Raw genomic sequence first — 12,915 nt, 5'->3', positions numbered from 1 at the left:
GACATGTGAAAGTAGTATGGCTGTGATAATAGATGTGATAGAAGATGAAATAGAAAGCCACAAAGCCACTGATAGCTACCACGAAGCCACTATATAAACGGAAGGTGAACTGTTAAGTGTTTATAAAGGAGTAAAAGAAAGGAAGAAAACCAGCGAGATGTGGAAATATTTTAAAGTCGACAAGAGCGACAATAAAAAGGCGATATATCTTACTTGTGAGGAAAAGTTTCTCGAGGAGGAAGCGTTTCAATCAAATTCAACACAAGCAACCTTCGTTATTGTTATTGTTATTAGCGCTTTACAGTGACCAGCACTGAAGGTCTGACAGCAACATCGTAAGCATTTGATGGTACACAAGGATCAATTTCAAAGTCTTTTAGAAGAGGAGAAGAGAAGAAACGAAAAGCCAAAAAAAGCTGAAGGAGTTGCATTGAAGCAAGAAACATTGAAATCCATGGTAGAAAAATGCAGAGCATACAGTGCAAATAACTCAAGAGCAAAGACTATTACTTACCGTGTTGCTGAAATGATTTGTACTGACTTACAGCCCTTTAGTATTGTCAGTGATGTAGGGTTTGAGCATCTGCTGGCTGAACTTGAGCTCAGATATGTACTACCAAGCCGTCGACAGTTCTCAGAGGTTCTTATTCCTGAGATTTTTACAAACGTCAAACAGGGAATCTCTGAGCTTTTGAGTTTGGCTAGCTACGTCACTCTGACCACTGATATATGGTCAAGTACCAATTGCTCTCATTCGTTTCTTAGCTTGACAGCATATTTCAATGTGGAAAGTAGAATGGAAAAGAAAGATGTCATGTTGTGTGCTTGGGAATTCGATGAATCACACACTGGTGTCAATATAGCAGTTGCTATACTATCTCATGTTCGCCAATGAGAGATAGAAGACAAAATAGTGTGTGTTTTACAAGACAATGCCTCCAATATGGTAGCTGCAATGAATTCTGCAAATGTCAAATCATTGCCATGCTTGGCACACTCTCTCCAATTAATCATCAAGGATGGTGTTTAACTGCAACCTGCAGTGCAACAGTTATTAGCCACTGCTAGATCCTTAGTGGGTCATTATCATCATTCCAATTCATCGTTTCAAAATTTCAAGAAAATACAATCACAGCTCAACTTACCTGACCATGTCCTTATTCAGGATGTTACCACTAGATGGAACAGCTCCTATTATATTTTAGAAAGGTTAGTAGAGCAGAGGAAAGCCATTACAGCAGCTAAATTAATAATACTGAATGTCAACCACCTGTTGAACTAAACACACAACAATGGCTTTTGGCTGAAAAGGTAATAAAACTTCTGAAGGTTTTTGAAGAAGCAGCACGGGAAGTTAGTGGAGAATATGCCAGTACCTCTGTAATCATACCAATATAAAGAAAAAAATTTCAGAAGATGAGGATGACCATGGTGTTATGTCTATGAAGAGAGGTATGTTGAAATCCATACAGGACCGGTATGGAAATGTAGAGCAAGAATCTCTATGTGTACTTGCTACAATTTTAGACCCAAGATTTAAGCTAAAGGGGTTTATGTCTACTAGTAGTGCAGCTCATGCAAGAATGCTTCTTATTACAGAGTGTGAAGTTTATCTGAAGAAATGTCAGTCAGACAGTGATGAGCCACAGCCGAAACGTAGCAGAAGTGACTCGAGAGAGAAGTCCAGTTCAGCATTATGGAACCTGTTTGATGAACTGATAGCTGATTCAACAAATGGTGACGGTGAAGGTGACTGTGGAACTGAAGCTGAAGTGATAACAGAAATGTATTTGAAGGAACCTGTAGTCTCTCGTTCTGAGCATGTTCATCCCTTAGAATATTGGCAATCGAAGAAAGCTGTTTGGCCATGCTTAGCTCATCTAGCTTGCAAGTACTTATGTATACCTCCATCATCTGCTGCTTCAGAGCGATTGTTTAGTAGTGCAAGTGATGTTATCTCAGCAGAAAGAAACAGAATTTTGCCGGAAAAGGCTGAAATGTTGCTCTTTATTAAAAAAAACTTACCTGTTGTGGGATACTAATTGCTTTTTGTAAGTTTTCTTGTGCTGTACACAGCACCTGTATTGTACCCTGACACTTTTAATCACATGTTACCACTTGAATATATTGTTTAACTGTAGTATCGGTATTGGATTCGGTATCGGTGTTTTTATCCAATTTGGTATCAGTATCGGCATCGGTTGTAAAAATCTGGTATCGGTACATCACTATGAAGTTTATAGCTTCACTGGTGTAAATCATTTTACAATACAGTGAAAACAGATGTATAAGGATATAATGAAGCACATATTGAAACAAGGTCCTTTTATTTGATAAACTGACATGAAACTTTGTTAGCAAGAACCACTCTCCTCTCATATAAAATGTTCTATTATATTATAGTGTAGGGTAAACTTTGACAGTTAATTTTAAGGACAACGATCTGGACACCAACAACCAATAAAGATAATTGCAGAATTTATATCTTTTAATGTATGCGCACATATGGTGCACCATCCACCTACACACACACACTGGAAAAATTCAATGAGAAAAGAAGTAGAGCTCACAATAGTTAGCTATAGTGTTATTCACAATAGACCTTTGGAAAATTGAAGCAAAATATTAGGATGCGTAATTTCCATGGCCAGTGATAATGACTGCCCCTGAATGTATTACAGCAGTGTAGCACTGTACTTTCAGATGTACAGAAATTAAAAGAATGTACATAATGACATTAATCTTGATAGCATTCCAACAAATTTACCACACTAACTACTTTGTTTTTATTCTACACAAACAGTAAAGACTACTCACAATTACAACATTATGACTTACATTTGTTCTGCACTCAATGTTTGCATTGTTGTGTAGCAGTGTTGTAACCACCAAAGCATGTCCTTCACCACACGCCATGTGTAGTGGAGTGAAGTTGTCCTACAACAGAAAATACATATATACTCCAATGATGTCACATACTCCACAGGCACACAGTACATAAATCCTACAGAGTACACAGCGCACCCTGAGTTATTTGAACAGTATTACATTGTGACAAACCATGAATTTACCAATTCATTTATAAATACATGCACTTGTCAACAAAAATAGCCAGTACCCTCCTTTAAAGAATACACAGATCAGTGATGGTTTACTGCAGAACATAAACACATATCACATAGCTAATTGTATTAAACAGAGGTAAAATACTTTTAATAGCTCATTCAAATATCCCATTAAAGGTACAGTTCATAAAGTTACATGCTATTAATTAACAATGAATGGCATAATCATGATCAGTCATGACAACATTAAAAAGAGTGAGTGCATTGCAACAATTTTCAATTCTTTTATTGGTTATATCTAGTTTATATTATTCCACTATGGTAGTGCCACATGATGGCTTCCCTATGTTTGACAGGAATTAAACAAATTTTCCATTGTGTCTGATTTACTGCAGAAGTCCTTCTCCTAGTGTCTCATCATTTGTAACATTGCATAATGGGCTGAATATAGCTGAATATGAAGCGTAATGGCTACTTCGCTATTTCAGTAATTTGTATTTGGGGCATGCGTTCAGCAATATGCCTGGCACCAATTTTGTGGGTTCACCAGTCATAATAATATTGCAAAAACTAAACAAACAAGTATAAGTTTGATTAGGGATTATAGAAATAAATAGTAGTGAAACAAAGGAGGTTGCCTACACCTGAAGATACACTAGTGGACATTTAATCCCTATTTCAGTCATGGGTATAGACTGAAGTAGAGATTAAAATTAATGTCTACTAGTATATCTTCAGGTGTAGTTGACCTCTCTTGTTTCACTTCATTTCTTGATCCCTGCTCAAACTTAAAATTCTTTATTGATTAATTTATTCTTATACTTGCACTATTCAATAGTTCATGCACTAACAGGATCCACACAGTACTTAATACAATACTGATGGGACCTATGATCACATGTTACAGTATATTTACATTTACATACAATTTTCAACTAGAGTAGGGACCATACCACATTGATAAAAAATACTGAAACAAGCTGGAGCAGTGCACGATGTTACATCATAGTAAAACAACAAGAAGTGCTATATCCTTTCTGTGCTCAAGATACCACAATGGAAATGCACAGTAGGGAATATAACACTTCTTACTGTTTTACTGTGATTTAATATTGTGCACTACTCCAGCTTGTTTCAGTACTTTTTATCTATGTGCTATGGTCCCTAATCTATTGAAAACTCCAATTTTTGTGTACATGTTTGCTCTTTTTTGTAAAGTAAAATTTCTATGACTGGTGAACCCACACATACCACATCAAAGAAATAAATGGTACCGTTGCACCCCAGCTATCAATTATCATCTGAAAAGTATCCATTATGCTTTGTTGTCGTCTGTGTTCAACCCGTTACACAGTATTATGAATCAAGAGCTGTTCAAAAAGCACCTCTGCAATAAAAGTAGCCGATATGAAAAATACAGATGATTTCCATTACAAAGGGAAGCCATCATGCGCTACCACCAAATCAACACCTTTTGCTGTTAGCAAAGATGGATGGGACACAAAGGAGGACACTGGTAAGTCCAAGAAGAATGTATTGTATGTACTGTGATATGCCAAAAGGCACGTGTCCAGCTGAAGCAACATCGAACAGTGAAAAAATCAAGCTTGCATCCTTAGCCATTATTGAGTTACACTTGTCTAAAGGCATCAGTCAGTCAGTTGTTATTCAGTCAGTTATTCACTAGAAAATCAGTCTAAAATTTTTTTTTAAGTTTGTAGCAACTTTTTGAAAGCATTTTTTGGGTGTGTCTGAAGGCTTGAATGGGCTTAGTTTTACCTAACTAATACTGCTTCATCGTCGTCAGGGAAAACTTAGGTTGGTTTTTGAGTGTTGTTTTTTCATAGACCACACCCTAACCTCTGTGGTCCCTACCATACAATACTACAGTGATGTATGATACAACAAGAAGAAGCTGTTAGGACAACACCATTTTAGACACTTGTAATATTTATCTGCTATGTAGCTACATACTGTATGTACGTATGTTTGACTGCTGTATACTTCGCTACACAACACAAGCTTAATACTAGTAGCCATCTTCAACTAAAAACAAGATGAATCAAAGTACCTAGTATAGTGGTTCCTCCATTGTCTAGCCACCGATTAACTGAACATTCTGATATCTGAATAGTAAAATTGCCTGTTCCATTAGAGTATTTTGTTAAAGATGTACAGTCATTTAGGGTAAATGAACAGGGCTCAGTATAAGTAAACGAGTTTCATTTATCCTAAATTTTCAATTATCTGAACACAGTCAGGGCTTAGGTGATAAGGACTATATGTAATTATACATAGTAGGGTTCCTCCTAAAGTGATGCATGCTGCTAAAATGTCCTCTCTAAAAACCATCAAGAAAAATCATATGCGACAAAAACTACCAATCATACAACATTCAATATCAGTACAACATTAAAAATAATAAAAGAGATACAGAATTTTTTTTAAATCATCAAAACCTGTAATTTGGTCTGACTGCATGTCTCAATGCCTGCCCTACTGCCTGCCTGACCACAGTTGCAAGGCTAGAGGCAAAATGAAGTAACGTATAGCTACCATTTTATGTCACAACAACAAACTTAAGGGTGAGATGTGCTTTTACAAATATCTACCTTCTGCGCTTTGCTATTCCTTCTACTTTCAATTAAATAGTCATCTTTCTTTTTCATGCCAGGAAACCATATGAGGATGATAATTTCCATACTGATACTTTCCTTGAAGGAGCATATTTAGATTCCATGAAACTATCTGAGGTGCTTAGAGTACTGGGTATCCTCTTACAATAGTAATAGGTAGCAGTATTTAAACAGCATGGTAGTACTGTTTAAGTAGGGATTCCCAAAAATGACGTGCACCACCTAAAATGCCACCTTCAAAAATCATCCCAGAGACAAAGCAAGAGAAGTTTGGAAATCTTTGTTTCGTGTCAGTGCTCCCAATGAGACTGAAAGATATGAAGGTTAGTCTGCCTCACATTGGACGAGCGGTTTACTATCATTTTCTCATCACATTTTTGCCTTTGCCCTGGTTGTAGAAAGGGCCTGAAAGGCAAAACTTACCCAATAGTTCGCCCATTCATGGAGAATCCAATGGTGTAAATTTCATCTTGGTAGAGGACTGTAGTCATAAGTTACGATCATAATTAAGTACCTGTAGTTTATTTTCTGTATTGTCACTGTACAAATCGATTTTCCTGTTGTTGTCGCTTTGTAGTGCTGTATCTGCGAAACTTCAAGGCTTCTAAAGCTGAAACTTTGGTTGACTATTTCTTTGGCTATCTAGATAAAGAAAATGTAATTTTAAAAATGCACTAACATATGGAGTTCTTACAGATCCGGTCACATTTACTTATTGGAGTGTTGGAGTAGCTACACACAGGTGTATGGTTTAATTGCAATGTGCATTCATACAATGTTCATATAATCTGCCATAATTATGTACAAATCTGTACCATTAAGTAAGCTATGTCCTCTTTACCAAGTGTATAAGCCACTCGAAGCACACACTCAACAATGATCACATTATCATACACTACGTATATCAAACAGTACAGTAGTACTGTAGTAAAGTTCCACTGTAAAATGATGGGCATTGCCAAAAATGTTCCCTATAAAAACTAGGACTGAGGTAATCATACTCATGATTCTTTGCATTATTCTATTCAGAATTTCCTGGAAAAGTTTGCATTAGGCTCCAAAATTTATGTATTAAATAGAAATGTAGAATTGACTATTTATTTAAAATTCTATGGTTAATTATTATTGCACATAAACAAGATATAAGGTATTTTATTGTTGTAAGAGAGTAGTATGCAAACATAGGATGTATCAGTGGCAGATACAGGGGGGCTGCAATGGTTTCAGCTGAAACCCCCTCTGAAAATAATGTGCGCTCTTTATTTATTTATGATTCGTGTGGGTGATAAAACCACCAAGGATTATACATAGTGCATTATATTAGGACTTTTCTTACTGGCAAAATTTCATACTTTTCCTTTGAATTACCATTACGGCGTTCAACAGCAGATAGTTACCCCTTCTTTTGGTCTTCGACTTACAGCTAGGCTGAAGTTGCAATTCCAGAGTAGAGTCTGAAACTCCCTCTGAAAATTTCTAGATCTGCCACTGTGGATTGCTTTATTAGAGTATATATAGGTGAATGTTCTATTAGTGTATCTCATCTGGTGAGTGATTTATTAGAGTATATTGATCTGGTGACTGTTCTGTTAGAGTATATCGATTGTTCATTAAGGAAATCTTTAATAACTCTTTCAAAATGCTAGCATAATGCTAGAATAATGATTTCAGGAATTATGATGAAAATTATTCTGACATAATTACTGCACCCCTACTAAAAACTGTCATATTATCATATGCAATGAAATCACCTTGACCAAATAGTCCTACATAGTCAATCTATTACAGTACTAAAAACAAACAAGAAAACACTAACAGGCAGCTGGATTTTGAATTTTAAAAGGTTGCTAAAACCTGAATTTTGGTTTGCCTGCTTGTCTGATCACAGTTGCAAGGCTAGAGACAAAACAAAGCAGTACACAGTCACCATTTCATGGCACAATAACAAACTCATGGGAACAACACTAATGTCTGAGACTGAGACCACTTTATTAGAGTACCTTGATCTCACTGCTGAGCTATACACAATAGATTAAGGCACATGTTACCCATTCTCAGTATTGGAACTACCAGTTCCAGCCCTTTCTATTCCAGTTCCAGTTCTGGAACTAGAACTGGACTGGAACAATAATTTTGCTTTCCTTAAGACTGGAACTGGAACTGGAACTATAATTTTGCTTTCCTCAAAACTGGAACTAGAACTACAACTATAAAGAAATTTTATCAAGTACTGAAACTAATACTGGAACTGGAATTGATCATAACCACACAGTTTTGGCCAATGAGATTTTATGCTCTTTACTTGGCCAGAATTTAATCTGCTGACAAAAAACACAATGTAGTATATAACTTCATAAAAGCTGTATGTATTACAACCATGTATGCATGTATATATTAAAACACTGCTTGAAACAACTGATTGGCTATCTCAGTCACATTTTTATGTATTTGATAAGTAGCTACAAGTCTCTTAATACCACGTGCACCCTATATAGTGTTAGTGTTATAGTTGTTTGTGTGATAATGCTGATAACTAATATTAGCTAACAATTAAACCTGGCAAGACTAGCATGATAGTGAGTGTTAATAATTCATTATGGGCTTTTTGTAATACTTTAGTTAAAATAAGTGTTGTTCTAGAAATTGAAGAATGTAATGGTTCTGAACTGGAACTAGAACTGTAATTTTAAAGGTTATGGTCCAGAACTGGAACTAGAACTACAATTTTAAAGATTATGGTTCCAAAACTGGAACTAGAACTGTAATAACTGGAACAACACTAGTCAACTAAGAGTTACTTAACATTTCATTTCACATAAATCACATGCTGCTGCAACAAGCACCATTAAGACTGTTACATGTTCCTAATGTGCATAATTTCATCATGCATGTACCCTCCTTTCTGTTAAAGCATAAAAATTTATAAGTATTTGCCCATTCGATATATGCATTTTCCCTTTCAATGTGTTCACAATACCAACTATTATGGTATAGTGTTGCTACAATGGGGTGATAGGGAACTGAGGAAGTTTGGGGAGAATTTGGGAGGATGAAGTGCTAATTATCTGTGCATGGCCAAACCAAATCAGTTATGCTAAAGTTAACTTATATGATTATTCATTGGTTGCTGCTATCATGTTGTGTTGCTATATACATATGGTGCATTGCTGCACTAAATGGAAGACATATTTGCTTCATGGTCAACTGTAAATCCAGTTGTTGTGCCATATCCACATTGCTTGTCTGCGTGGCTTGTGCAAATGTTATTACAACAATTTCCTCAGTTGCCCTTTCCCCAAAGTACTTGTGCATAGATATCTGTATGAATATTATTTGTGTTTTGTGCTGTCATGTGGCAATTGTGCAATGTCATGTGGTAGATATTTACATGAGTGTTTGTTTGTTTGGTGTGTTTCTTCGGTGCATCACTATGAAGTATATAGCTTCACTGGTGTAAATCATTTTACAATACAGCGAAAACAGATGTATAAGGATATAATGAAGCACGTATTGAAACAAGGTCCTTTTATTTGATAAACTGACATGAAACATTGTTAGCAACAACCACTCTCCTCTCATATAAAATGTTCTATTATATTATAGTGTAGGGTAAACTTTGACAAGTTAATTTTAAGGGCAACAATCTGGACAGCAACAACCAATCAAGATAATTGTAGAATTTATATCTGTTCATGTATGTGCACATATGGTGCACTATCCACGTACACACAAAATGTCTTTTAGGGTAAGCTCACTAGCCATATGGAAAAATCCAATGAAAAAAGAAGTAGTATTCACAATAATTTATTCATGACAGATCTTTGGAAAATTGAAGCAAAATATTAGGATGCGTAATTTCCATGGCCAGTGATAATGATTGCCCCTGAATGTATTACAGCAATGTAGCTGAGTGCTACTTCGTTCCATTTTCTGATGTACAGAAGTTAAAAGAATCTACATAATGACGTTAATCCTGGTAGCATATTGACAACATTGCTCCTGACTGGAAGAAGGTGGCAGATTCCCTGGAATTTGATATATAGACAATTAGAGCAATAGAACAAAGCTGCATGAAAGGCAGACACACTAGATTGCTGTGGCAATTTAATAAGAAACTGGCTAAGTACTGATCAGGGTCTGAAGCCGAAGACATGGAAAACACTGATGAATGCACTAAAAGATATCAAGAATTTGACAGCAGTTACAAGGGAAATTGAAGATGACATTCAAAGTCTTTCGCAGTGAACAGTATGAATTTAAACTTCTAAATTAACTGTCACTTGTGACCATTGGTTATGGTCTAACCTTTACAATGCATACACTGTAACCAGGATTAGTTTTATAATGACAATTGCTAGGAATTTTCATGCATTAAACTTCTATTTTTCAATGCACAAACAAGCAAAAATTGCAACTTTCATACATCCTATTACAATACTTATCATGTATTGTTATAACCATTTGTACCAAATTCAATTTTAAAGAATGCACTTTTAGTAGTAATCCATGTATATAGCAAAACAAATGTGTGGTGCAGCTGCTCATATATTATGTACCAGGGCAAAAGAGAGTGTCTCCCCCTCCTTTGTGGGTTTGTTAAAAGATCACTGTACTTTTCTCTAACAGAACACATTCATGCGCTCTAATAGAACTCACAATGCCTTCAGATCTAGCAATAGGAATGTTTTAGGTTTGATTTCCTATAAGTGTATGCCCCCAGACCGCATATAGAAAGAATTTGGATATTTGTCTCAGTCAATTCCCCCACTCCTCTAACTAAATTGTTCCTGCAACATAGTTGCTAGTGCTATTACTAGCTAGCTATGTATAGCTACTGTACAATCTCAACAGGCATTCAGTAATTTGTATATGTTGTAGCATTTTATAATTAATTTAAAATAATTATTATGCAATAATTAATTAAGCTCTTTTCACATCAATGTGTACATGGGTGCATGGTTTAATTTTTTAGGAGCAACCTAAATAGAGGTTCAACAAGAGAGAAAGAAACTGCAATAAAACTAACTAGCTATAATTTTATATCTGATTCAAGAAATCTGTATCAATGGCACAAATACAACTGTTATGGTGATTAAATCCAAAGTAAAATCACCAGCATTTATTCAAGTTTGAATAGCAGGTTTTGCGAATTTTCTCAGCATGAATTAAACAGATTTTGTACCAAGTTTGGTGCTTTTATCAAAATGTGAACAATTTTTTTTGCTTAGCCGCTCTACTACTTACCCCACATAGACAATGTAGGGAAACTACAAAGTGTATGCTATTCTTTTAAAATTGGAGAAATTATTGACACCTGCAAGATATGTAATTATGTAATTCACATTACCAGGGGAAAACAGTTATTATTGTGCACTATTTTGTGTTATGAAATTTTGTACAGCAATACAGATTTTATATTGCTTAAAATTTTGCATATACATGTATACACACTATGGTACACCATCCACCTACATACAAAATGTCTTTGAGAATAAACTCATTAGTAGGCCCTGGCCTATTATGCCCAAAATTTTACCCATTATGCTTTTGAGCATTGCTAAAAAATTAAGCCTATTATGCTCAAAATATGCTTTCAAAATCAAGATTATGCTCCAGAACTGACTGTTTTATTAGAGTATATTAGTGTTTTCAGACTGCTGTATGAGAGTAAGTGACTGCTCTATTAGAGTATTTCAATCTTATTTCTGCAAAGTGTGAATATCCAACAAAGAAATGGTTAATAAGTTATATTACATGTTTTATAATACTATTGGCAGTGATTATTTACATTCTTTCAGGCACGCGTATTCCGTATTTTAATTAAAATTTCAAATATTGTCCTTATTATGCTGGCATTATGCTTGATGCTTTTGGTCACCTATTATGCTTTAAATTATCCAGCATAATTGGCCGGGGCCTACTCATTAGCAATACGGAAAAATTCAATGGTGTCCACAATAACTAGTTAGTGTATTCATGATCAATCATTAGAAACTTTTTAAGTAGTAAAAAGAAAATATTGGAATGTTCATTGCCAGTGATAATGGTAGCTACTCCCTTAAAGCAATAGTTCCATAACTATTATAAACGCTTGCTTAAAGTAATAGCAGTAAAGCACTATTCTGCATATAATACATAAATGTAAATAATGACTACCGTAGATTGGGTAATTTACGTGTTGCAAAATGTTTGAATGGAGTAATGCTTTACAAAATTAAATCACACAAAAACTATTCTACTGCAAAAATTTTCTACACCGTGACTTACAAGTTACCTATTGTAATTGCATGCAATTAGCAAATACATTTGTATTTGTTGTATGTCCACTGTGTTTTTACTATACTTTTATATTCCTTCATCGTTCCAGATCACCAGCAATTTACACAAGCAAGGACTGCAGTGCTAGCAGAGATGCAGGTTCCTATAACTATGCAGCTACATCTTCACCACAGTGTGGCTATATAGTTGGCACTTTAAATAGGCTAATTATAGTACTGTCATGCTTTAGAAATTGTTTCAGCATGCATGCTAGTGGTAACTATCATGACGAGCATGTCTCCAGTTTATAGCGAGCAGCATTAAAATAGTGCTGGTGGACAAAGAGAATATTGATCTGTATTAGCTAGCTATAGCTATATATGCATACGCAGAGACCCCACTACATAGTTATGTACATCATTATAATTATGATTATTATCATGCAGTCACATACGTTTAGCTAGATCTAGCTACTGCAGATAATTTGTTATTTACGGAATTACATATGATTTATTGGTGTCATGTGTAGTATATCCTTTATAGCTACTGTAAACTGAATCAGACTAGCATGCTGTAACTGGTAGTCCACTTATATTAATCTTTTCGATTTGTAGCTATGTTAGCTATGCTCCACTGCTGATTTTTACATGCAGCTGATGGTAGCTACAGCTGGCTGAGTGATTTTCTGCATTGACAATTTTCCGCATTAAAATAGTATTTTCGTATGCATCTTGACCTTTCGAAATTAAAACACTCTGGATATTAATCATACGTCAATTTTTCTCCACACAAATTTCCCAACCTACGGTATACTCTTGGTAGCATACTATTAATAATTTTACCACCTTACGTTGTTCAAGCTACTAGGCTTAAGCATAATACCGTATAACGGGAATGATTCGCGGAAGGAAACATTCGCGATCTTAGGTGCATTCGCGAATGTTTTCTTGCTAAAT

At 35.3% G+C, this 12,915-nt stretch overlaps 1 protein-coding gene across 3 annotated transcripts in view; it reads right to left on the bottom strand.

The window, feature by feature from the left end:
- Positions 1 to 12,915, bottom strand: part of LOC136258238 (death-associated protein kinase 1-like) — a 142,555-nt gene that overhangs the window by 74,582 nt on the left and 55,058 nt on the right. For all 3 annotated transcript variants that reach the window (XM_066051568.1, XM_066051567.1, XM_066051569.1), the window contains one exon: positions 2,839 to 2,937. In XM_066051568.1, the coding sequence (XP_065907640.1) occupies positions 2,839 to 2,937 (99 nt within the window). The remainder of the gene's footprint in view (positions 1 to 2,838; positions 2,938 to 12,915) is intronic.

The sequence above is a fragment of the Dysidea avara genome, chromosome 6, assembly GCF_963678975.1.
Source record: "Dysidea avara chromosome 6, odDysAvar1.4, whole genome shotgun sequence".
Lineage (NCBI taxonomy): Eukaryota > Metazoa > Porifera > Demospongiae > Dictyoceratida > Dysideidae > Dysidea > Dysidea avara.
The sequence above is the reverse complement of the archived record's forward strand: the minus strand, read 5'-3'. Positions and strand labels throughout refer to the sequence as shown.